Source organism: Labrus mixtus, chromosome 15 (genome assembly GCF_963584025.1).
Source record: "Labrus mixtus chromosome 15, fLabMix1.1, whole genome shotgun sequence".
Classification (NCBI taxonomy): Eukaryota; Metazoa; Chordata; class Actinopteri; order Labriformes; family Labridae; genus Labrus; species Labrus mixtus.
Genome location: NC_083626.1, coordinates 22,617,362 through 22,644,030, shown reverse-complemented (window position 1 = coordinate 22,644,030; position 26,669 = coordinate 22,617,362). Strand labels below are relative to the sequence as shown.

Here is a 26,669-nt window from a genome sequence, read left to right as displayed (position 1 = left end):
ATCTTTGCATCACAATGAAACAGTCACCAAGCTTGATAACAAAATAAAAGGAGAACATCATATATTCTCTCTTCCTTTAAACATGATTTAAGTTACCGGTAATATCTTTTAAGCTTTATAGAGACCGATGTGCTTCAGTGGTACAGAGGGTCTTCTGTCAAACAGAAGGTGTAGATTTGATCCCAGCTCCTGCAGTCCACATCCTCTTTTTTCAAACGTCCAAGAAAGTCTCTTGGCAGGTTGGTGGTAAACACGTAAACAAAGTTACATAAAACTGTGATGACAAGCAAAAAACAATAAATAAAAAATAATAATAATTAAAAATATATATATGTATTGAGTTTTATTAGGTTTGTATTTATATCGTATGTGTTTTTCCCTCTTAATTTAGTTGAGGAAAGAATGAAGATGGAAATATCCGTATTGGATGAAAAACAAATGAAGACATTGGATCATTAAGTTGCTGACATGAGCAAACAAAGTGTCCCCTCAAAATGCCTATAATGGTTACTGTTATGTATAACATGAAGGTGATGAACGATGATGTGAGGGCCTCATGTAGATGTTTGCATTGGGCTGGAACAGACAAAAGAAACTCTGGTTTTGGGACTGTTCTATTATTTTATAAGAATTCTGCAATTGTTTCGTTTTTTTAACATTACTCATGTCTGCGTATTGTAGTAAAGCACGAACAACAAAACTCATCCCATCTGTGATTGTAAATGTGTTTCATGTTTATTCGTGAATCATATAAGCAGGAGCAGTGTTAGATTTCATGGCCTGGTGGAGCAGGAGAAGGCGGAGCTCGTACAGAGTCCTCTCTGCAGAAGTTCAACAAAAACACAGCTGAGCTGCTGCTGCTCCGAAGAACTTCCAGAGTTTTCTTTTGTTTTCTCAACTGATGCTCAGTCCACCTCTGTCTGCCTTTCGCCTCCACTGCCAGCACCATGAACCTCGATATGACCCTATTAAAACGTAAGTTCTCCACTTCTTTTGTACTTTTTTAGAGGGAACTTTTTGTTGCTGCTTTAATCAGATCCAGGTTAGAATTTACCGTCGGGAACAAAAGGAGAAAAGTGGTCTGCTCTCTTAGCCCTGCTGCTGCAAATGTCTGTTCTTAAATAGATAATCATAATCCTTTCAGCATGATGTCTTTGCAATGAAATTTATAGAACTGATTTGTCTTCAGCCTAAACCATTATTGTTTGTGTTATCCATTTGCTTAACAACGAATTTCAGTTTTCTGTCTGTAAAAATATGTTTTAGATTTGCTTGTTTACAAAATTTAAGTCTGCTTTTTTTTTTTTTGAGGGGGAAAAAAACTAATTTAAATGATACAAATCTGGAGTTTAAAGGCTCAATATTTAGTTGACTGAGAAGTTCGCTTAATGACGCTTATGATTTTCCATAATAGATTTTTTAAAATCTCAACCGTGATTTGAATATAGGCATAAATATTTTTCAGTTTATTCTAATTATTACTAGATTTCTCTGTCGTTGACCTAACATGCTGAACACCGTTTTTCTACTACAGATAGCTTAAGTTCTGAAAATCAAAAGGACGGGGAATGCAGCTTCGTGGACTTCAAAGTGGAACTGAGCATTACATATAGGCTATACAGTATCACTGCATGGCTTCGACTCGCCTGTGGAAACAGTGTTTGTGGGATTTTTTTTTTTTTTTTATGGCTACAGCCCAATGTGTTTCTGGTTAACTGCGGTCTGAGCTCGAGGAGTCAGCACAATCCTGCAGCCTGTCATTATATGTGTCAGTAATGAGAGTTTCACCACGAGTGGGCTGCTTTGAATCCTGGCTGCGTGGAGAAGAACGAGGAGGAGGAGGAGGGGGATTTACCACCACAACCATGTTTTTGATTGCTGCTGTCTTAATTAACGGCCACCAACAAAAGGGCACGGAAAAAACAAGAAGTGCAGAAAAATAAGCTCATAAACATGTAGCTGCTCACCGAAGACTGGAAAATACAAGGTTCACGTGAAGGTGACGTGGGTTTTTGTAAATACAGCTCCAGTATGCATCCCTCGACTTTCTGTCCCCATTCAGTTGAGCAGACAGATTTTTACAGAAACTTGCCTCAACACATACAGATGATGCACCATGTAGGCTATACTTCATGAAGTTGCCTTTGGCTATGAAGTTTGGGCTTAATCAGATATAAATCAAAGAAGACATCACCTGATCCTCCACAGATCTCTTACAGAAAGAAGAATCTACATATACAATATTTTAAGTAACGTTATCAATAAACATTAAACACATTAAACATGCATGTATTTTAGAAAAGGGCTCCTTTTAACCAAGGAGGAGACATCATAGCACATCATTAATATTACATGGAAAGTCATGATCAGAGCGAGATAACATATGAAAACAGGCAAATCACAAGAAGTGCAAATACTCAAAGACAAAAGTGAACAATCACTAGAATAACAGACAATCAAATAAGAAGCAAAGGTATAGGCAAAGAACTGAAGAATGTGTAGAAACACCAGTAAAAGAACAGAGAAAGTGGATAATAAGTCATTAAATGCAGTTTTAAAAAAAGTCACAGAATCTGAGTTTTAGAGTTTAAGAGTTTTATTGCATGATTAAAAAAATGCAGAGCTCACCTTTTTCCCCCCATTTGTGTTTATAGTTTATAGTCAGATAATTGGCTGGAGAGGAACATAGGGGCCATGAGGTAGGCTCCTAGAAGACGAGAGTATTAGTACTGCAGGATGTTCACAGCTACTGAAGGCATTGTAGACGAGAGAAATAACCGGATCTATTTTAAATAACAAGCAAACTAATAGGACTTTAAATCAAATTGAGAGTCTTGGCTGCCGTAGTGCACACCTGCGTGTCTCAGTCAACAGGCCTCTGAATGCATCATTGTATGTTTTGCTGGGTCTGCAGCTCGACACATTTGTTTGGTTTACTCTCAAAGTGTGACGCAGCTGTGAGTAAACTTTACACACCCGAAATCATCCATGAATCAGAGAAATGATGCTGAGTGAATACATGCTTTCAGGTTGAGTTGAACATATATATAACCCCTTTTTCCTGTCATATCCTCAGGATGACTGTTAAATTGATTCTCAATGTGACTCCTGGGGTAACTAATAGCAGCAGTGATTTTGCAGGTCATTGGGTAAATGCCTGTTATTATAGCTAGTAACTCAATAGCACATTGTTAAGTCTTTAGAGCTTAACCAGCCTTGTGAGTCACCAGTGTGTGTGTGTGTGTGTGTGTGTGTGTGTGTGTGTGTCTGTGTGTGTCTGGAGGAGAGATGAGAGAAAATTACAGGGGCTGGGACACTTTGTTTTACCTTCTGCAGGGAAGTTTATACCCCTCAATAGAAAAGCCACCAGAGTTTTCCAGAACGAAGTCTCCTCTCCGTTTGCCAGAGTCAGAGAGTGTGTGCTGAAATCATTCTGTTCATCTCGAGTTATTATTATTCAACTGTTGCACATAGTTCCATAATCTCTGCATGCTCTGCTGGGTTATATGCTCTTCAGTTGCAGCGCTCAGGTGAGGCAGTGTTTGCCTGTGTGCCTACATATGAAGTGAATCAGCCATATGCAGCCATGACGTGCTAAACATCTGGAAAGAGAAAGCAATGCTTTGGACTGCATCAAACAGATTTTGTGTAGCATGGATTTAAGTGTTAGGTCTTCACCGTCAGGGATTGATCTGAATGGTATTTGCGGCTTCTTTGCAGCGGCTTCGGAAGAATTCAGATCCTTAACTCAAAGCTACCGTGAGGAGTTTTGAATAAAATGATTTTATGATTTATTGATATTAATCTGCTGCCTTTCAGAAGTAATAAATAATGTATTTTACGTTTTCTTCCGTACTGAATTCATCCATGCATTCTGTACATTTTCAAACAACACCATATGTCTCTGCACCTGTGGCCTCTATAGATCACAGGCCTCATGAGTAGCGTAGTTGAACTACACATGTGAAGTGTTGACACCAGGCAGTGTGACTGAGGTGAGCTCAATAGCTGCTCCGTTCTTCATGACCTCAGGATCACGGCCTTGCTACAAGCCTGCAGCAGCAGCAGCAGCAGCCAGGATGAATAGAGGCTCTATATTCTTTGTCAGTCTCCGCTGCCCCTTCAGTAAACAGGTGACTAAATAGCACTGTGGGGAAAAAAAGCCTTAGAAATAGCAAATGCGATGTCGGGGGAAAAGTCTTATCTCTAGATTTTGTTGTCGACATCTTGTATACTTTTCTTCTGCTCTGTAGCTCCGTGTGGAACTTTTCTTTTTTCAAACTTTGCATTTGACCGTGTCGTTGTTTTCTGCTTTCCTCTTGTGTTTTAAACAGTCCTCTCACTGAACCCACATCTGCTCCAAAGCTCAAATACTTTCATTTTGGTTCAGCCCAGGTCAAAACTAAACCCTGTATCCACTGGAACATTGTACTGAGTTTTATTATTCTAAATATTTCCCAAGCCTTTTAGAGAACAGATAGAGATGTGTTATGAAGAAGAAAGTACGGCTCAATAGAGAACAACTCTAACTCTTCATGGTTTTGTCTGTTTCAGTTCTTGCAGTGCTTCTCCTGCCAGCAGGTAAGACACTCTCTTTACACTGCCTGAATTAAAACTCTATGTTTAGAATTGAATGTGAATGCTTCTCTTTCCATCATTGAGCTAATGTGTTTATTATTTCCTGTCAGCGTGGGCTCAGAGCAGCAGCAGCAGCAGCGGCAGCAGCAGCAGCAGCAGGCTCGGTGTGGTGGTGGAGGCCAAGAACATCACCCTCCCCGAAGGGTCTAAGGCCGTCCTGCCCTGCCACAGCCCCCGCATGGTGTGGACCCAAGACCGACTGAAGGACCGGCAGAGGGTGGTGCACTGGGACGTGGTCCGCAGCAGCCCCGAATACTCTGTGGAGCGAGTCCTGGATATGTCACCCGGAGCGCGACAGAGAGTCTACAACGGCTTCAACAAGGGACGCGTCTCGGTCCCAGAATCTGCTTTCAACGACGGAAACTTCTCCCTCATCATCAACAGTGAGACTTTAAATAAGTGCTTAAACAACGCACTTTAATATAGTTCCAAAACACAGTAATACAAATAGTTTCAGGCTTTTGATTAGTTTTTTATGGACTTTAGTATAATTGAATTGTTCAGCTTTTCATGTTAAAAAAAAGGTCTTAAATTAGATTTTTAAACAGTGTGCAAAGACACTGTGACAGTGGTGCTGCCTGAGAGGCTTTTTTGTCATTTACCTGACTACAGTTAAGTTAAAGGGTTTCTATTTGTAGATGGTGATGTTTGGCCCATACTGTCAAAGAAATCTGAACAATGGGAGAAGATCAGAGTGACGATGTTGTCAGTCTATTTTCCTTCCTTCTACTTAATCTTATGTTTGTTTGGATGCTTATTTTTTCCAGATGTGGTCACGACAGACAGAGGAGTGTATACCTGTAATCTGCACCATCACTACTGCCAGATCCACCAGTCCATTCAAATCCAGCTCAATGTCACTAAATCAGGTGGGGCTTCTAAATTACACAGTCAAATGTTATTCCATGAGTCATAATGAATCCAACAGATAAAATAGTTGCCGTCTTTGACATCATATTTTTCCAGCTCGGAAAGAGAGGCGTTACTGGGATGGGGAGAAGACTGTCTTCATAGTCCTGCTCGGCAGCTCCGTCGTGTTGCCTTGCGTGAACCGGCGCCCCCTGTGGAGGGAGGGTCTCCAGGAGGACCAGCAGCAGGTGGCTCACTGGGACTTCCAGGCCCCCGGAGTGCGTCCTGACAGAGCCGATCGCCTCGTCGACCTCTACGCCTCCGGAGAGCGCCGGGATTATGGACCCCTGTTCGCCGAGAGCAAGATGAGTGTGGAGGAGGATGCTTTCACTCTGGGGGACTTCTCACTCTCCATTTCTACCCTGAAGCCTGTCGACAGAGGCCTGTACTCCTGCAACCTCCATCACCACTACTGCGGCCTGAGTGAGAGACGCATCTTCAGGCTCACAGTGGGACCCCCGCTTCCGTCCGCTCCCACTACGGCACCTAGAGTTTTCCAGAATGAGGAGCCAGAGCAAAGTAGGTCACTCAGCATTAAAAAAAAAAACATCACAAACACCACTTTTACTTTGTTTTTGTTCCACATGCCGGTGATGGTTAATGTTATTTCCCTGGTTGGTTTCTTGGCTGGATTGTGCAAAGAGGGACAACACAGCTCAAGTTTTTTTCCCCTTGTATTTATAGGCATAGTTGGTCAGTTAAATCAGCCCCTCCTCTTGCCAAATCATTTCCTCTGACCTCTCTGTTTTTGAGCTGAAGAGGGAGGGAGGAGGTCGAAGAATGCAGAAGCGACTTTGTGAAGAAAGAAAGAAAAATCTTCCTGCTGGTGGCTGACTGCGAGTTTAACTCTGGAAGACGCAAAGCTACGTTCTATTTCTCGCAGCTCTGGCTTGAGAAGCTGTTCACAGTAAACAGCTTTAAATTGGCTATGAAGGAAGTGGTCTCATTTTCCTTGCTGACTTTTTCTTCATTTACAGCTTTTTTTCGTTAACAGCTGGAGACATTTTAACCACGCTGAGTGAAGGAGGCTCCAACAGCCAGTAACTTTGGGAGTGGAGGATCATATCTTGTGTGTTCCCCCCCACCCCCCCACCCCCCGCGCCATTTAACCCCATTTTCCAAAAAGGTCCCGACCACGTGTCTAGACTGGTTACTTTGCATCTCCAGTTTTGTTTATTCTTCTTTTCTCCCGGTCTGCTCTGATTCTCTGCTGATGTGTGTCAGCCTCTGGTGTAGGCGTGTTTACCAGCAGTCAAAGGAAGTCTCGTACATCTGTTCAACGTCTGGGCCAGCTGTGACATGAAAGAGTAGAGTAAGGGAAGGGGATGAAGGTATGTGTTGGACTATAGATTCTGCCGTCCTGTAAAGAAATCACAGCCCGTTTATTGGCTTCATAAGTGTGCTTTAAAGAAACGCTCACATGGAAAACTGGCACCCTGCCTGCGTCCTTTACGCAAACATCATCTGGGGATTCAAATCTTCTTCATGCATCTCTGGTCTTAAATCATTTTAGATTAAGTCTAAGTTATTTGTGCGCATGAAGGAGCCAGCAATCATCCGTCATGAGAGCGTTTCTATTTAATGCTGTAATTATTTATGGCAAGCACGGATAGATTATTATCCCTTTGTAAACACGGAGGAGGCGTTTTGTGAGCTGTCAGAAGTCCAACATCTATCTCTGAAAATGAACGCGCTTCCCTCCAGTTCATCGACTTGCAAATGATGCACATCCCACAGGGGCTTAAAGACAACCCACAGGCTAACCTCTGTGCAGCATATGTGAGATGGTCGCTAACACGTACACGCTTGTCAGATCTGTCAGGAAAATGGTAACGGCCCACCGCCGGGACACGGCTGCAGCGCCGGTTGTGACAGTTGGGCTCTAGAGACGATGACCTTGGACACCTCTTTTAGAGATTTCATGCCTATTAGGTACATTAGACAATGACAGGTGATAATTGCAAACCTAGCCCCCCCCCCCCCCCAGACTTGGGTGATTAAGTCAAAATCAGATTCTCTCCATGTTTGGCTGGATTTGAAAGCACAATCAGAGACTGTACATTAGATGTTTTCCTCATTAGGCTCCCATGCAGTGCCTAGTTTTTCAAGAGTAAAAAGTAGCTGCTTTAATGAGAGACCAAAGAGTCATGCCTAAGCTTTAATTTTATATCAAATTTGATATATGAATTAAAGAGAAAGTGTAAAACTGTTATATCTACGAGTAGTTTTTAAGCCTTCAGCATCTCTGGAAACATGATTTAAAGGGTCATTCCGCATAAGTAGCACAGTTAGAGTTGTTATGGTTCTGCAACTCCAGGCCCAGTGTTTTTTTTCTTGGCCTGTCGCCTTAAATATTTATAGCAAACCATCTACAAGTGTTAACTAACAATCTATTCCCTAAAAGTCTGTGAGCTGGCGCAGATGTGTTCAGACTGGCCTGTCAGACGGCGTAATGATGAGCTCTTAAGAAGGTGTTACAGATTTATTTTTCCATGCATGCAGAAGCTAGACTTCTGTGTTTGTGAGAAGACAAATAATAAAAAAAAAAAGGCCTAAATGGAAAAGTCATACAGACATGCAGACAGACCACATAACAGAGTTTGTGTCTCTCTTTCCTCACACTTCGCCTTTTTTCTGGCCAGCCTGGGATTTTTCAGAGCAGAAAAAAAAAACCAGCTGCATGACATCAGGTCTGGAAGTCATTACCACAGAGCGGCGTTTTGACATTTAACTCCCGCCCTCCCTCCTTCCTTCTGTGTCTCGGCTTTTTTGGATACAAATGAAAAAGGATTGAACCTCGAGGGAGAATAGAAAATGTTTCATTTTGTTAAAGTTCTTGTATATTGCCTTCATGTTAATCCAGAGTAACAATCCAATACATCACTGTTAAAATGTGACAATAAGTGCTTTACTATTCACTTTTTTTTTTTAAATGTGAAAGCACACTTAATTGTCCTGATAATTAAATTCAGAGTATTTACTTTTGTTTCCTACATGCTCTGTCTTTATACGAGATATCTGCTTTGGTTTGATTCGATCCACGTTCTGCCTTTTAGGGACTGAAGAGTCTGAGAGCCCACGCGTTGTGACCGTCATCCTCCCTGAGCATCGAGGTTATTTCTTGCAGCATCTGGGCTACTTCCTGGCAACTTTCTTACTGCTGGCGTTCATCGTTGTCGCTGTAATTGTGCTGACTCGGCGGCGCAAAAAGAGAGGTAAGGTGTTTATCTAACCTGCAAATTCTATCTGGCATTAAGCATGAATATCACACATGTTTATTACGAATTCATTTGTTGAGACAGTGTGTTTGAGATGTCTTTTTAAAAATCTTTTTCAGGGCTTGAGTATGAGCTGCGCGGATCTGAGCGGTAAGGCGTACAAATAAATAATGTACAATTATTCCTCTTCTTTTGAGTCCAACTTCAATCATAACAACTCCTTCTTCTTCTTCTTCTGTGTAGGAGACATAGGATGAGTGAAGGTGAAATGTCATTAGATTGCACAGAACTGAAGGCCTGTAACCAAGCCCCTCTGAATTCAGGTACAATAAGCATCACCCACTCTCTCACACACACACACACACACACACACACAGAGTAAAACTCATCAATAAAAAATGTGCTCTCTGCTTTTTGATAACCGTTATGTCTTCTGAAACTCACAGAGTACAAAAACAACCTGCTGAAAGAGCGAGATATGACCAAAGACTGCAATAACGGTGAGTGTGCTGACTTTCATTTCAGTAAATAATCCTCCGACAAGAGCACTCTTATAGAAATAAGAAATATTACATTATATTTATGAGATATTTCCCCCCCCCTCCCCTCCCCGACCTTCTCCTTCAGACTTTGAAGGAAAGCTGTGGAAGTGAGTGCATGTTGCCGAGCTGCTGGCAGGTCCAGAGCAAACACGGGAAGAGTTAAAAAAGACTGTGGAGAGAAAGAGGACAAAGAGGAGGAAACCCAGGAGAGGACAGGAGGAAAGCTCCCTCTGCTGTTACTCCAACACACTAAGCTTACACTAAGCTTTTTCACTTAAAGCCATAATACGTTTGTCACATATTTTATATATATATATATATCTTGCATTTGCAGCAGCTGTTCTAACAATGTGGTTATACATATACTGGATTCTTACTCTTGACATTCATATTTGGTTTAAGTTTAAAATTAGACATATTGTATGTTGTTTTTATTAGGTTTTCTTCTTCTTCTTTTTTCTTTTTTTTTTACAAAAATGCATGCTATTCGTTAAGGTATGTTTTATTTGTACTTTGTATGCTTACAGGGATGCATCTAATAGTTTTCCAATTTGCACAAAATATACTGTAATTTCTAAAGGCATTTTATTGCTTAAGTTACTGTATGAGAAGAGATTTTGGAAACAAGTGACACATTTTTACGGATAAATGATTCCCCCCCCCAACAGGTGTTGCAGCGATGGAAGCGGGCAAGCGAACTGGTTCAGATAGAACTGATTCTACACGACCTATAAAGTCTCATCATTTTTTTCTAATAAGCTCCATGACTAGAAAGGTGGTAAAAAATAGGATATATATTGGAGATGCTTAAAAATCAATTTTTTTGATGAGAAAAATTGAGAGAGGTTAGAACGCAGTAAGTTTTCTAGACTGATCCAGAGCTGGCTAAACACTGAAGCTTCAATGTCTGCGAAATGGCGAACTGTGCACTCAAGGGAGGAGGGGGCGGGACGAGACAACTCTCTCCAATGTTTTGAGTCTGGATCGGATTTTAAAACTCTACATGTCTTGAGTAACATATTGTTCCTTTAAATTGTACAGTTCATTTAGAAAACGCTTTTATACAAAGCGACAAACTCCAGAGAGGGGAAAATGTACCTTTTGAAAAAAGGTTTAAAAGATTTCACAAATCAACTTTTCTTTCCATTTCATATTTTTTCTAAGTGCATTGTACAACAGTTCAGTGATTGCTCATCAGGTGAAAAATGAAATTATTGGACTAAAGGCTCAGTCAACCAAAACTCAGGAAATAAGAAGTTTCTAATAGATTTTTTCAGGGTTTAATTGCATTTGGCATATACAATAATCCCTGTTTGTTTTTCAACACTGACTAAATCACTACTAAATCTGCTGGCACAAAACATGTTACAAACTGTCTGACTAATAGCTGTATGAGGAGAGCTGCAGGAAACACAGCGCTTCATAACTGTGTCAGTTATGCTCAATCACACAATGTTATAGTAACCCCCTTTCATTTTTTTTTTTTGTCTCTTGCTCACGTGCACATTCTTATGTTGTTCTCTACTGAGAAAAGATTTCTCTCAATAAAGATTCAAAACATTGTCAAGAGTCTTTTGTTCCAACTATTAAGGACTAAATCAAGGCAGCTTTATTTAGAACATTTTAAACATGGTAATCAAGGTGCTTCAAATACACAGCAAAATCACCAGTATTAGATTAACTCTGAGAGAGTTAAATTAAAACACTAGAAAAGAGTCTATATGTGAGTCTATATATTTTAAATGTTAAGTTAACTGTCGCCCAGAGTTATTTCAACACACGTACAGAGTTGAACATGAACACAGGATAACACTGAGCATTGTACTCTACACTGGTGTCAGAAAATAAACTCTACCAGACTTCTCTCAACTCCATTGTAACACTAACAGTTTTAATACAATTAACTCTAGAGGGTGAACAATGTTGGGGACAACCACTGTCCTCTCCTGCCACTGACTGTACCCACCACAACCTAAACCCAACCCCATCTATCAATAAGAAGACATACAAGACACACAACGTGCACATAACTTGTGTATAGAAAAGCAGGTACGCTACTAACAAAAATTTACTGACGACCGTTCATCTGGATTCATCTGAAAATGACACAATGGGATAACGTGCATTCAGTCATCAGTGTCTTTATATGAATCTTGCCCTATCATAAGGTCTGATTTGGATCTATGGGGTCATCCATAAATGTTTATACACTAGTGTTTTGATTGATAAATGATTTGAACATTTACGTACCACTGGTTTATGTACCAGTGACCCCCAAAGTTTAGAGGATTGGGAGGATAAGAGGAGAAATATTATAATATATAATATAACACAAATGATTGAAGCACAGACACTGTTGACTCTTGCTACTGTAGTTCTTAATTCAAATCATTACAGGTGATAATGAGATTTCATCTGAAGTGAAATATTTCATTTTAGGTGATATGAAATATTAGCTAGGCTGTACACTTTTTTTTTTATTAGGATAGGATAGGATTTCAATTTTTTTCTTTGACTATGAAAACTAATTGAATAGAATATAATAGATGTTTATTGCCATTAGCACAGGTACAGGACAGTACAGGTACATTGGATAGCGTCTACAAAAAAGTTAAAATTATATATAAAATAGAATAGCATTGTAAGAAAAAAAAAAAGAAAGGGTACAAAAAAGTAAAAATAAACAAGTTGTATTAACAGCTAAGTAAATTAAAATAAACTGTACAGAAGTTATACACTGTAGAATACAAAAAAAAAAAAAAAAATAACAAGGGGAACACTGTACAATGAAATGAAAATATAAATATGTTTTCTTATTGCACCTGAGGTTATTGCACACATATTTTTCACATTATATAATTGCACTGTTTTTTTTGTTTTGGACGTTGGGCAGTTATCCATAACGAGTTGTAATGTAGGCTATTTCAGATTATCATAATACTCTATGTGTGTGTAAGCCTTAATATTTACACAAATGCCTTATTGCATTGAAGTGTCCAAATTGAGTCGCTTTCTCCTGACACCCTCATATTACACATTAATATCAAAGTGTGTGGCGATAATCTAAATCCCTAATTTAGCTCTGATAAAGACAGTCCACTTCTTCTTTTGTTCCATGTTATATCTGTAGGCTACAGTAAACTATACTGTACAGTAATGAGTGTGTTGTATAAGGCTGCGCACAGCCCCGGACACACCACTAGATGACAGCACTGTCTAACCAATTACCTTGTAAAAAAAAAAAAAAAAAAAAAAAAAAAGCAATATTCCCAACTCCATATCGCAAAGCAAGGATGTGGACTGTCCCTTCCTGTTTTAGTGCCGAGAGAGCCACCGTACCGACTCACACCGGAGCTGGAGTACAGACACCCACAACGCGATTATGTCGGGATTTTCGCCCCGTTTGTCCAACACACGGAGCCATATTTTCCTGCGTGGAGTGTGCAGGTTTCTGTCTTATTAGCGAACGCTGTTATGTTATTCCACGGGTCGCTGGTAACATAGCAGGCCTGTCTGTTGCGCTGCCAACCCTTGTTTCCTTTCCTGTGTCAATGATTGTCCTCCCCTCACTCGCTCATGGCGGAGACTAAAATCATATATCACATAGACGAGGAGGAGACGCCGTATCTGGTCAAACTCTCCGTTCCCCCGGAGAAAGTCACCTTAGCGGATTTTAAAAATGTCCTCAACAATCGGCCGGTCAACAGCTACAAATTCTTCTTCAAATCTATGGACCAAGATTTTGGGTGAGTAGCCGCCGTCTGTGCTAATTATTATTATCGTTATTAGCTCGTTTTGCCTGGCTGACGTTGCTGTGTGTAGAAAGCTAATTACGCTGCCGTGGTGGACGATAATGGCTTGTATGTATCATTGTTGCATGTGTGTGTGTGTGTGTGTGTGTGTGTGTGTGTGTGTGTGTGTGTGTGTGTTAAAAGTACAGTGCCGTGTCTTGTTTTTTCCACGCTCCTCCTGGCACCTGCTCATTATTGCGAGGCTACACTGTGCGCAGTGGAGGAGACACACGAAGTGTTTGAAGTGAGAGCAGATCCAGTCCAGAGTCCTAATGACGCAGCCCTGCCTGGATTACACAGAGCCAGACCCCCTTGCTCCCCTTATTACTGTCAATAAATGAACCCAAATGAACGCCAGTGAGTGTATTCACCATGTGGAATAAACATGTGAGGGTCCTGTTGACAAAGCGTCCACATGTTCAAGTTCTTCGATTTTTAGACTGCTTTTGTTTTTGTTTCTATTTTCCTGCTTTTATTTTTTTCCAATAAGGAGCTTTTTTTTTTTTTTTTGTATCTCTCCATTGTTAGATTAATAGTGCAGTCATTTATCATACAGACACACCACAATGGCCTGCAGATGAGGAATCCCAGGGGAATAAGGCAACCGCAAGACGGTGTTTCGTGATACAAGATGTGAAATCATGTAAACACATTTGGCATTTAATCCTCTCTGGGGAGAAGCGTTTTTTCAAACAGCACTTCATTCTCATAGCCATGTTGTTTTTCCCCAACAATTCTCTCTATTACCACTGATTATACATTCTGACTTGTTTTCCAGGAGTACACTGAGGTTAAATAATGCACGTTGAGGGGGGAATTGATTGCCATGATTTTGCATCTCGTCTAAATTCTCGGACAACACGGTGAGCCACTTGGACGCAGAAGGATATGAGATTAATTTAATAAACCAGCAGCCACGTTTTAACCCCCTGACTATGCTGGTCATGGGACAGAAATCATTTCAATAACACATTATGTGTCAAATTCAAGCCACGCATATTATTTTTAATTGTATGAAACAATTTTCAAGCTGGGAGGCGCAAAAAAAAAAAAAGTGCTATTCATAGAGGACAAAATACACAAACAACACAACAAAATGCAAGCACACAATTTCCTTGTAAATACATTTAAAATAGAGAATCAAAAATGGTAAAAACAAGTAAAACTATTAACATCAGAGCATATCACATGGGAGCAATGGAGAGTAGTTTTCAGGCAAAAAGGAAATGTCAGCAGATTGAATACTAACCGTCCTCTTTATTTGATTGAAGTGTGAATGCAGCTTTATTTTAATTTTTTTTTACGGTGAATTCTCAAACCTCAAACAGTCACAGGAACTACCTTGTCTCTTCTCTTCCCGGAATCTGGACTTTATGAATAATAGAAATATTTCCTGCCTCTGTCTCTCTCTCTCTCCGTTCTTTTTCCCGCCCTGATTTTCAGGAGGTTTCACCAAAGCGCTCCGGCTCTCTTGGTCAGTGAGATCAACTTGTATCCGTCCTCTGCTGAGGATGACATATTTCTGTCAGTGCCTGTTTCTCATTCCAGTCTGAGGAGTCATACACGGGCCCACACACACTCACACACACACACACACACACACACACACACACACACACACACACACACACACACACACACACACACACACACACACACACAAACATTAATATCTCGCAGTGAAACCGCAAGCATGATTGGAGGAAATGCAGCGGCGGGCCTTGTCTTCAGAGCCGAGCGTCATACATTTCCACTGCAGCCTGACCTTGTGGGGGGGGGGGGGGGAACTTGCTCTTCCTGGTGGCTTGTGAGGCTCGGTGCGCCGCTTTGTCCCCAGCCCAGGCTTCCTGCCTCTGTTGCAGTGCAGGCCGGGCTGCTCGCAGGGCCTCAGGTGATCGACAAGCAGATTATGGAAACAAACAAAGTGTGTTTGCCTTCTCCACACGGAGACGTGGCTGAGAACACAGCTACAGTAGGCCAACCTGCTCCTTCATGTGCATCAACAGAGCCTTTAAAATATAATGTGAATTTGGACATTGTAAAAAGACTTTAAAAGCTATTATAAACAGAATATAAAGGCGTCTCTATCAGCAATGCCAGCCTTTGAGTTAAGGTTGAATATTTGGGGCTCTGTGAGCACCGTATGGTACTGGCACAGTATGGAAGCAAAACCCAGTCAAAGGCAAAGAGGATAGCAGCGCTTTGTGGTAGCCATGCTGGCTCTGCTGCATCCACACAGACAGTATGGCTGCTGGAGAATTAGCTGGGGAGGAATAAGACTGCTGAGCAGAGAGGGAAAACATCAAATCCCTTGCAGTTATAGACAGTGTTTGAAATGTAAATGAGCAGTCAGCGCAAGGTCCTCTGTAGTAGACCCCCTGGTGTGCCAGAAAAACCAGCCATTTTCTTAAGGGATTGACTGAGCTACATTCGTGCTCGTAGTATCAGCTCTCTAGGCAACAGCCACACCAATTTGATAAACGCCTCGCCCTCGAAACGACCCAGCTCTCTGCACTTTCCAGAATAACACGGGCTGTATGTAACCGCGGACTGAGGCATTTCTGTCACACAGCAGAGCGCCGCAAATCAAACAATCAGGGTTTCTTTGTGCACATTTCATACCTCAGTTGTTTCCCCCTTTTCCTTAATATTCATCCATTCATCCATATTCATAAGACAGGATGCTAATTGAGACAGGGTTGTTTTTTTTTTTTTTGAGGCAAACCCACTTGGCTTTCTCGGAGACTTCAAGGTGATGGTACGGCGCTTTGTCGTTTGCCACCGGTGGTGAGCTGGTTTGAGACTTCACTGTAATGCAAGTCACAGAGGCTCTGTGGAGCTGAGGGAGCAAGCCAAGCTGCAGGTCTGAAAGAAACAGTCTTGTTTTTGCTTTAGAAAGAAGAAGAGGGGGTGGGGGGTGTTTAGGGCACTCTTTCTCCTGCTGAGGAAGTGATGCTAAGCCCCCGTAGGACTAAAATCTGCAGATTTTGAACAAATTCTTCCCCTCCTCATCATGGTTTTTTTTTTTGTTTGTTTAAGGATTTTGACTGGCTTTTTTGAAGGTTATACATCTTTTCTTGAGTCTTATCATCTACAAAAAAACACTCTTACTTCTAAGGTCAACATTTAATAATGTTCAGATTGTGATATTATGAGTGGAAAATTACCCTATGGCCCTAAACCTTTATGATTATAATGAGGAAGGGGAATCAGGGTAACTCAAGTTATGATGACCCATGAGAATGATAATATCCTGATTCAGCCATTCTTGGATAATTATATTGCGAGACAATCACAGAATCATACATACAAATATCTGATTAACTAAATCAGAATATACATTTCCCCTGAAAGGTAAAGTGCAGGATTCACTGTAATTTGAGGTCAGTTTCACCTTCTATCATCTTTCATGTCTTCACATATTTTCTTTATTTTTAAGATTAAGATTAAGATTTTCCTTTTGGGGGTCTTTTGGGTCTTTATTTGGACAGATTTACAGAGACAGGAGATCGGGTGGGGAATGGCATTAACCAATCAGGATCAGGATCGAACCTACATTGAGGACTGTAGTCTCTGTACTCCCCTCTCGCTCTCTCTCTCTCTCTCTCTCTCTCTCTCTCCGGTTTCAGACTCTATCCACTGTCCTGTCTCTAAAATTAAAGCATAAAAGCCCTAAAATAAATCTTAAAACAAACAGGTATTAGATCATTGTCTCCCACAAGTCAGGATGCCAGATGAGAAGTATTTTTTTTCACACCCCTGTTGATATTTTTTTTTTTGTAAATCCCTCAGTTCCAGCCCAAATTGTGAAATCAGCAATGTGCATGTTATTTTTAACAGCTTTTAGGTGGTTCAAAGTCAAAACTCAGCCGGTTACTAAGTCAGACTTGGTGTCATTTTGAAGTCTCTCTATTCCTAATCTTATTTGCCTACAAATATTTAGCTTCCCCTTTTATAGTACCATTGAGCATCCGCCCACCTATGGCCATTGGGACTGCACGCTGTCTGGTGTTTAGCTGTCTGCTTCTGCCTCCTGGTTTCTGGTAGGCTCTAACTAGCCAGCCCTCCTCTGCCTCTCAAAGTGAAACAAACGCGTCTAATCTTTGCCCAGCTACACAAATATCTCCAGCGGTGGAATATTCAGCGATTGCCAGGGTAAATCTTGTGTCGTTATCCTGTGAAATCTGTTAAGACCTATTTAAGCTGTCTGCTCTAAGAAGTCAGATCTGTGACAGTGGCCCACGCTAGACACATGCTCCTCTAAACAAGGCTTATGAGTGTGTGAGTGTTTGTGCGCTCAGGGTTGAACTTAGACTGCTCCCGATATCAGATGGAAGCTGAAAAGAATGCAAACCACGGGTGTTTCACTGCACGATGAAGACGTCATCTGTTATGATCGGAATTATGTTTTCGTTTTCAGCTCTTTTCAACAGACAGAAATTTGTTCAAAGGATTTATTTCGCATGCTTGTTCTTTTTAAAAAAAAAAACGTAATAATACCGTCAAATTTGTGAAAACAGCGACCTCACTCCTGGGGAACATTAGCAAGACGAAGCACTGCTGGTATTTTTTTTTTTGGGATGGGCCACTCCCACATCCTCATAATTCACCTTACAGCTGGTCGTGCAGCCCGTGCAAAAGGATATAAACACTTCCTACCTAACAAGCACCCGGCAGAGCCACCCCCCCCCCCCCCCCCTCGCCTCCTTCCCTCCCTTTTCCTCCCTGAGGAGAAGGAGGTGGAGGAGCAGGCCACAGCAGCAGCAGCAGCAGCAGCAGCAGCAGACTCTGCGGCCGTCCAGCCACACGAGGCTACGTTATCTCCGTCCACCACTCCCAGCATGCATTACAGCTCCCACAGCAGCAAGAGCAAAAGCACACACAAACACAACCAGCTTGGCTAATCATTTCAGTAAGAGGAAAGTTTTGGCAAACAAGAGGTGAGGGGGGGGGGGGGGGGGGAGAAAGGCAGACAGATACACCCCTGCATGAAATCTTCTTAGGCTTCCCTGCTGCTATTAAGTCTCGCCTCTCCCTTTTTTAAGCGTTCAAAGCCGAGCAGCTAATGTGAGACCTGCACCAAGCCTCAGAAATTCTTGCATGTACCAATCCTGGGAGTAGAAAAACAAAAACAAACAATGAGCAGAGAGTTCAAATGGAAACAGCTAAATGCATCAGGGCGTCTTAACCCTGTGTGTGTGTGTGTGTGTGTGTGTGTGTGTGTGATAGAGAGAGAGAGGTGTTTTCAGGCTCCTCCTGTAGCCGTCAGCTAGCTGCAGGCCTGATCTCTGTGACACAAGCCGAGCAGGTGTGGTGACTGCTTTCTGCTGAACTGTGTCCCAGCAGGTCAAAAGTTAACTCGGAGGTATTTTTGTTGGGAATTTACAGCCGAAGACGAACACACTGAGGGAAGTTCACACACTTGATCTCTCTATTAATACACGCTACTGGGCCTTGACACCCTGTTGTCACAGCTCAACTCACATAGAAACAGCTATCCATCTTTCTTACCCAGCCAGAATATTCAATGGCTCTAGTCTAACCATAATGCCCATGTCTTAGCACACTTGCAATGGCTACCAGTAAGATTTAGAATAAGTTTTAAGGGTTGATTTGTTTACTTTTAAAATACAGAAAGGTCCAGTCTGCAGCCATATTATGGAGTTTTCACGCATATGTCAATAAAGCTGTTTTCATACATGAACTCCTGAAAAATTCTCAAAAATTGAGGCCAGCCTGCCCCAGAAATTTTCCCCAGTTGCCAATACGACACATGTCCCTAACAGAAGGAGGGTTTTCCCTGTGGGGGGGGGGGGGGTCTCAGGAGGCAAGACGTGTCCTAAAAAATGTGTCCTGTTATCCCTCCTCTTATACTCTTATTATGTAACCCTAGAAATCGTAGGGTTACATGGTAACCTTGGTTCTCTGACTGAGGAGACTATCTCTCTTGGCCGCTCGGAGACACGTTCCGATCAAACTATCAATGAAAGCACGCCAGCGCATGTGCTTTACAGATGAGCTGTGGGGCGGTACCGGGTAAGCCGGTGTGCCTTAAAGAAATATCCACGGACTATGACGAGCCGGGGATCATATGAGAGAGATAGTCGCGAAACGAAAGAGAACTAAGATGGTTAATGAAGTGGTTAACAACGGTCAAGTTCTTTTTAGTTGTGTTTTTATTTCAAAGTTGTCGGAGCAGACAGAGTCCGACACCGTCATTTTTTTGGACATATTCACAGTATCAACACACGAGTGATAAAGAACATGACACTGGTGAGCAGAAAAGAGTGTCGAGCATCTTCATTACGTGCACAAAGTCGCATGATATAAACGCCATCGCCCCGAACTGCTCACTCGTTGTGAATTGTCCTGAATATTACCTGCTGCGTTCACAAAAAAACAAGTCACCTTGACTTTATGCAGACATCTTTATATCCCCCTATAATCATTTCACAGTGCTTCATTGTCCTAGAGGTGTTGGGTAGACTTTATAGCAGTGATAAATATCTACTTACTGTAAAGTTTTATTACATTCATCATGCAGTATATTCTACCTTTCTGAAGCTCATATCTCATCATATATCAGTTGGACTTCCTAAACAGTGTCAAGTCAAGCCTGTTGTTTTAAAGCTAGAGTTTTGCACGCGTTAAAGCTTCTCTATTCCTTTATTTTTTAAATATTCTATCAACATCTATCTATCTGTCTATCTACCTTTATGCCTTTATATCATACACACCTGCACACATTTACCATCACTTCCATTCATAACTGATTTATGGCCCTGTTCTCTGTGGGTTAAGCAGCCCTTATCACGTCGTAGTGTTTAGTGTAACCTGGCAGACAGGGAGTCAATAAATCCCTGATAGACACTGAGGTGTGTCATCACTGCCACTCTCTCTTAACCTGTGCCTCTTAATACAAATCTGGTTGAGAGCCAGGTGTAAAAAGTGTCTCGAGAAAGTGTGTGAGTGTGTGTGTGTGCGTCAGCTTGGCAGCAGGAGTGACGTGTCTTCAGGCTGCACCGTGTCGTCGAGCTGTTCAGCTGACTCTGTGTCCGTGCCCTGGCCGGTTAGCCTGACTGTGTCTGTCTGCTTGCTCCCAAGGGTCGTCAAGGAAGAGATTTCCGATGACAACGCCAAGCTGCCGTGCTTCAACGGGAGAGTAGTGTCCTGGGTAAGTGAGATGAATGGTGCACCCCCCCCCCCCTCCCTCCACACACACACACAAACACACACACACACACACACACACACACACACACACACACACACACACACACACACACTCCCACCCCTCTCTGTCTCTCCCCTGGCTGCCCGCCTAAGCTGTGCAGCCTCGGCTCTCTAACCAAAGATATGTGGAGCAGTCGTAGATCATGTAAATGAAGCCATGCAACGCCTCCACACAGGTTTCAAACACACTTCACCTTGATCTCTCTATTCAGCTGTATCATATAGGAGTGAGTGATTGCATTAGATATGAAACTTGGCTACTGCACAATCACAAGTGGCTACTCAAACAAGAACCAGTAGAGCGTCCAGTGTTTCCTATCTGACGGCCCATTACTCTATTGACCACTTAAGGTTTGGAGTGATTTGTAATTATGGAAGATAAACAGCACAGAGAGCCCAGGTCTCCCTTCAGGGACATTAAACATGCTAAACATGTAATCAGTCTGTCATGTTAAAGGAGATTCACATTTTAATCATTGCTCTATCGTAATATATTCTGAGCAGAACTCACAGGTTACCGCTCCGCTCTACCTTTAAACATGAATGAAGAGCACAGATGGTTAAGTTAGTTCGGCAGCTTTAATCTACTCATTGGCTTTTTGTCCGTTTCTTTTAACGGTTCAGCAAATGAAATTGGCATTTTATTGATCTCTGAGGGGAAGTTAGTGGATAACTTGTTCCTCCACAGGGGAGGTCAGAGGTCAGGTTTAGTGACACAGTGGTGGCTTCATATTTGTTAACGACCGTCTTGCTCGATGTTGCTGAATTAAAGAGTACCTGAAGTGGCCTGGCTGTATCCCACTGCTGCTCAATCACCACTTTACACATTTTTAAACCTATTTTTAATTAAATTTCATTGAAAAAACAGCCAGCAGGACAAGAGCAAAATGTTCTATGTGACATTACATTGTTTAATATTGTGAAAACAATACACAGTGTGAACAAAACATTGCAGAGTGTGTATTATCTTTAACTCACAGTGTGTATATCTTCATGTGTTTGCAATGTGTCCCTGCTGAATCCAAATTAATTTTTTTTTAGTTTGAAGCCAAATAATCTGAAGGTAGCAGATAGATAGCTTGAGCTTCATGTATCATAATAGTGTGAAAGCATGACCTAAACACAGGTCTGTAATTTAAACTTTACACATGATGAGTGAAAAGGATTGCTTTTTGGCAAAAGGAAAAATTCATATTAAATGTGATACATTCATACGATTGCATTATGTTTATACTTATTTAAACATAGGACAGTAGAGAGAGAGAGAGAGAGAGGAGAGAGTGACATGCAGGAAAGGAGCCAGAGGTCGGATTTGAACCCGGGTCGTCCGGTATAGCCTCCATACATGGGGTGCACGCACTAACCACTAGGCTACAGGCGCGGGGAGTGTTTCTATTTAGACTTTGGTCATATATTTTATTTTAAAAACTGATATTGCGATAACAATAAATTGCGATTCATTGCACCGTGCAGCATTTATTGAATCTAACTTCACTTTTCTCTGTAAGCTGTACCATCTGTGTCAACTATATTCAAGTTTAAAGCAATTAGACGTAGAAAAGAAACACAAAGTACAAAAAAATGAACGCCACATTTCTTTTATGAAGGTTTACACATTTTCACGTTGAATTATAATAAAAGAATGAACTGAAGAGAATAACTCCAAACACTGAGTGTGGTTCACAAACTTTCTTTAAACTTATTGAATTCATGAAGACATTTTTCTTGTTGCACCTCCTTTAGTTTCAGTGATTCACAAATATGCTGATGAAATTGTTTCAACATTTACATTTAGTTTGTTCAAAAAGTATTCTACATTTTAAAATCATAACTATGTATCAGTGACCTATAACTAAATAAACAGACGTGTGCTGTTGTCTTATTCCAGGTGTGTTTCCTGCTTTGAATACTTCTTATGATTGAAAAGTATTGATATGGGAACAACTTTGAATTAAAAACTAACCACTATTTCCTTGAGCTCTGAAGTTGCTTGTTTTTTTTTTCTGCTCAGCGGTTTCATACAAATCTCAGCTGCAGCATGACTGCATATTTACTGAAAGGAGATTGAATATGCTCACATTCAAAAACAAACCTAAATGTGAAGGTAATTTAAATGTTTGCTCTGTTTTGCAGAGAGACTTTATAAAAACTTTTAAATTGAAAAAAAATAATTGACTAAATCTCAGGGTTCTCTCTGCACAGGTTAAATCACTGATTGAGTTTACTTCTAATTATCATAGTTCTTTAAACGGTATTTGAACTTTCACAATGCAGAAGTCTAGAGAAACTTTATCAATAATCAGTTTTTTGGACTTTTTGGACAACTTAAATGTAAAGTACGTAAGGATGCTCTGATCTGACGAGTTATAACTCGGCTCAGTCTGACAATAGAAGTCTTCATTAGATTTAGACAAAAAAAAAAAGTTTCTGAAGCAGTGTTATGAAATTAAATGTTTTAATCAATTATTTACTAACCCTGCAGCAGTCTATATCTGTGCAGCAAATACAAAAAGATAGGCCTGCACAATACGAGACAAATAGAGTCAGGGTTAGGTATGTGTGATTTTATTGTTCACTATGAAGAACAGTTTATAAAAAACTAAATGAAGTATGCTATTATTCGTGTCTTACACAGTACCTACCTGCATTTGAAAAATGAACTCCCTGAATCCAAAATAAATCCATAAAGCATTTTACTTGAAGCCAGTTAATGTGAGCGTAGCAGAGAGCCAGCTTGTAGCTTCATCTGTCTGAATCCAAATGGTGTGAAAGCACAACCATTACACCAAGGCCTCCATCCGACAGGTAGCATGCTGAGTGAGAGGGAAGTGCTTGTGTACGTGAGATTATGTTTCTTATCTATAACAGTAAATTCAGACTTTTAAGATATATTTTATTGAAAATACTTATGGTGCGGGTTAAGACGAGACGGTGCTGGTTATGATGAGATGATACAAGACGGTGCGAGAGGATGTGAGACAGTCTGAGACGGTACGGGGACAGGACAGGAAGAGACGATAGGATACTCTCTGCTTACTTTTCCCCTTTGGGAAATTTGTATTTGACTCAAACTGCCTCCGTAGCAGCATCAATAAATAAAACTAATCAACCATCCACATGTAATATGGCGCCCTAACATGTTGGAGAAAGGGCTCTTGTATCTCATCGTGAGTCAGTGTGTGGAGAGAAGTCAGAATATTATATTCCTAAACATAGGAGGTATTTTTCCTTCATAATATTGTCAAACTCAGTCAGTTAGTACTTCTTATCTAAAAAGCCATTTTTTTTCGTTTAACTGGACATCAAGGAGTAGAGTGAAACCTGCTGGTTCACAACGTGTTTCACACTGACAGTCTGTGCACACACACCAGACGCAGCACACTGACACAGAGGGTGATGGAAAATGAAGTGAAAAAAAATACTTGGAAGTCTTTGAAATGGAACAAAAAAAAAAATACATGTGACACCAAAGTGACATCCAGTGATTCCAAAAGCCAGCAATCACAGCCCATACAGTCGTTATCCTGCGCGGCTGCCTGGTTGAAAGTTCATCACTGTCGCCAAATGAGTGAGATGAAAGGAGAGCGTTGGTATCTGCAGGTCACTGCACATCATCCTTTGTTCCTCAGAGTGGTGTTGAAAGTTTCTACGCCGCTCGCTGTGTTTCTCAAGTTGTTTACGCGCAGCCACAAGTCATTTGTAGTCCTTTTTAGCATCTTATTTTGTAGCGTTCCCCCATGTGAATTTGTACACAGGATATGTGTGTCTCTGGTGCCTTCATCCCTGTTTGTGTTCGTCTGCTCGTGTTGTTTTTGATCTTCTCTCTCCTCGCAGTGGGACCCTGTGTGTCATTCAACAAAGTCATTTATCCTAATGTGTGTTCCTCTCGGAGCTGAATGACGCTGAAGCTTTGCTTTTATCCGTCTTTTCCTCCTCGCAGTTGGTCCTGGCAGAGAGCGCGCACTCTGATGGAGGATCTCAGTGCACAGAGAGCCACCCAGAGCTGCCCCCTCCCCTCGAGAGAACAGGGGGCATCGGAGACTCCCGCCCCCCCTCTTTCCAGTAAGTGGGCTGATTACTGCCTGTCATGTATGCACAATTTCACACACGTGTAGGCAGATGTATTCATGCGCACAATCCTGTGTGACCTCTTTATTTCACCTATGTGCGAATCAGAAAGTGGAAAGATCTGTCATGCGGGAGGTGTAGGTGGTCCATACGCCTGAGTGTGAATAAGCCATGAAGTATGTGCTAAAGCTCCAACATGTATGGGTGCGAGTAGTTTTCCCACTTGTGTGTATGTTCCCTCCCGCCCACTCAACCGTGGAGTAAGGCGTTAGTCCGCTTGTCTATGTAAACATGATGCGTACGCCGCCACTGCCGCTGATTCTTGAAATAGCCTTCACGGCACAAACATCTTCAGGCAAATACTGGCACTCAGTGAGGCTCCCATTGTGCGCAGTCACTAAGAAGCATTCGTCCATACTCGAGTAATAAAGGCACACGAGGCACGCATTCAAAGGTCAGAAATGTATTTTGTTTAGCCGTTTACCTGAGCCAAGACTTAAATTTAAACTGGCAAATGAGAGATCTGACTGCAGTAGCCGAGGAGTCCCGTGCTAAATATAGCTGTAAGTGCCGGGGGCAGTGGGGGCAAGGGTTGTTGCCATTACAGCGTGAGAGCAATATGGCCGAGGCTCTATATTGAGAACATGCAATCTGTCATGTCTGAGTGTATCTCTTTATCCAGGGTTTGACATCTCAGCTCTCTTTTGCCCTCTATGGGCCGCTCCCCGCTGCTCGGCTGTCAGCTGTCCTGATGGGTTTTTATTGTTCCCCCGGTCAACTTTCACTACGACTACCGCCACCTTGTGGATCAAAAGGACACTGTGCAGGCCCCCCCCTCACCCAACGTCACATCCCCTCCTCCCCTCCTTCACGTCCCCTTTCTCTCTACCCTCTTTGAGTGAGGCCTTTCTCTCAGAAACAGCGTGCTGAATTCCCTACAGCCAAACCTCCTCTCTTTCTGAAATGAATCCAGTCTTCCTCCCTCTTCCTCTGTGTGTAAATAGAGAGAATATTATTACCACTTCATTTGTCTTTGTGCTTTATTCATGCACTGCGTGTGTTTGTTGGCGTGAATGGTTCTATTTGATGAGCTCACAGAATAGGTGTTTTGGGGCTGAGAATGGACACAACTGATGTGCCTCTGCCTGGTAATCCGGATTAACGGACATTAAAAGCACCCATCTCCATTTCCCGAGTGGGGGGGGCGCTTGGCAGCAGAGAGGAAGGTGGTGGCGTTAGGGGGGGGGGATTGGGGTGGGTTGAAAGGGGGGTGGCATTTGTTCACAGCTGCAGCCTAGCGCTTCAGATAATCTCCCTCCGGATCAGCAAACCTGCCGCCCGCCCGGTCAGCAGCCATCGACAGCCTGACAGGCAGGCAGTCAGCACCGCATCAATCATCACTCTGCTCTGCAATCGCTGCCAGTAGACGTGCATCCGAACTAAGCATCCTCGCTCATATTTGCACACATGCATTGACCTGTGCGCGGCCCAGGTGCACCCATTAGCACGTCATAGCATAAGCGTGTAAGCACGGCTCATCGAGCACTTTTATCCCGCTGAGTGAACACAGAGTCCTGTCAGCGTGTGCACGATCAATGTAAATTAAAAACACAGTAAACAGTAAAATGAAACAGGCTGATTTTATTTGTATTTTGAGTCATATTAAATGCGATATATCACAGTCATAGTCAGAATGTACGCCTTCCTCTTTGTCTTTCCCATGTTTCTGTTGTTTCAGAGTCCGTCTCTGTGACTTTATAATTCTGCTATTAAGCCACATGCATACAAGATCAATTCAACAATAAAAAAGTTCACACACTGAGAATAAAATAAAGCCAACTAAAAAGATTCAATTTACAATAAAACACTTAATAATAATATATACAGCAAGTTAATAGGGAAATGATACAGAGAATTAGAATTAAACAACTGCAATCAGTGGCTTTCATTTTTTTATATATATATTAGTCTGAAAGGATTTGTATAAAACTGCAAAGCGCACCCTCTTGGAGAATAACAAATTCTCTCATGTCCAATTAGGTATTCGATTTAGAAGCACTGCAGGGTGATGTTTGTGTTTATATGAATGTATGAATGTGATTCTTTTTGTGTACCTTGTCAGCATGCACGAACGCCTGATTGCGCAGCCATGCACATGTGATTGTTTATGCAGGTGTGAGGTACATGTTGCACTCATGTCTAAGTGTGTGTGTGTGTGTGTGTGTGTGTGTGTGTGTGTGTGTGTGTGAGACAGACCCCCTGACACTGTT

General features: G+C 41.8%; 2 protein-coding genes across 7 annotated transcripts in view; both read left to right on the top strand.

Moving 5' to 3' along the window:
• Positions 1–835: 835 nt before the first annotated feature.
• Positions 836–10,869, top strand: LOC132989825 (matrix remodeling-associated protein 8-like). Its single transcript, XM_061057713.1, has 10 exons — positions 836–975; positions 4,555–4,581; positions 4,689–5,021; positions 5,406–5,507; positions 5,605–6,066; positions 8,604–8,762; positions 8,885–8,915; positions 9,009–9,088; positions 9,212–9,265; positions 9,393–10,869. The coding sequence occupies exons 1-10, from the start codon at positions 948–950 to the stop codon at positions 9,416–9,418; spliced, it is 1,302 nt and encodes a 433-aa protein (XP_060913696.1). The 5' UTR covers positions 836–947; the 3' UTR covers positions 9,419–10,869.
• A 1,724-nt stretch (positions 10,870–12,593) lies between these two features.
• Positions 12,594–26,669, top strand: part of LOC132989818 (segment polarity protein dishevelled homolog DVL-1-like) — a 31,981-nt gene continuing 17,905 nt past the window's right edge. For 3 of the 6 annotated variants that reach the window (XR_009675943.1, XM_061057693.1, XM_061057692.1), the window contains exons 1-3: positions 12,594–13,053; positions 20,203–20,272; positions 24,272–24,393. Coding sequence is in view for 5 of the 6 variants with exons in the window: in XM_061057693.1 (XP_060913676.1) it covers positions 12,884–13,053; positions 20,203–20,272; positions 24,272–24,393 (362 nt within the window). In the remaining variant the exon portion in view is untranslated. The remainder of the gene's footprint in view (positions 13,054–20,202; positions 20,273–24,271; positions 24,394–26,669) is intronic. The other 3 variants (XM_061057690.1, XM_061057689.1, XM_061057688.1) reach the window with 2 other exon arrangements.

What these genes read in the sequence shown, in the direction of transcription:
- LOC132989825 (XM_061057713.1), top strand. Translation starts at nt 948, where the DNA reads ATGAACCTCGATATGACCCTATTAAAAC. An exon ending in CGATATGACCCTATTAAAAC is followed by an intron (nt 976 to 4,554) that starts GTAAGTTCTCCA and finishes TGTCTGTTTCAG; the next exon opens with TTCTTGCAGTGCTTCTCCTG. An exon ending in GACCAAAGACTGCAATAACG is followed by an intron (nt 9,266 to 9,392) that starts GTGAGTGTGCTG and finishes CTTCTCCTTCAG; the next exon opens with ACTTTGAAGGAAAGCTGTGG.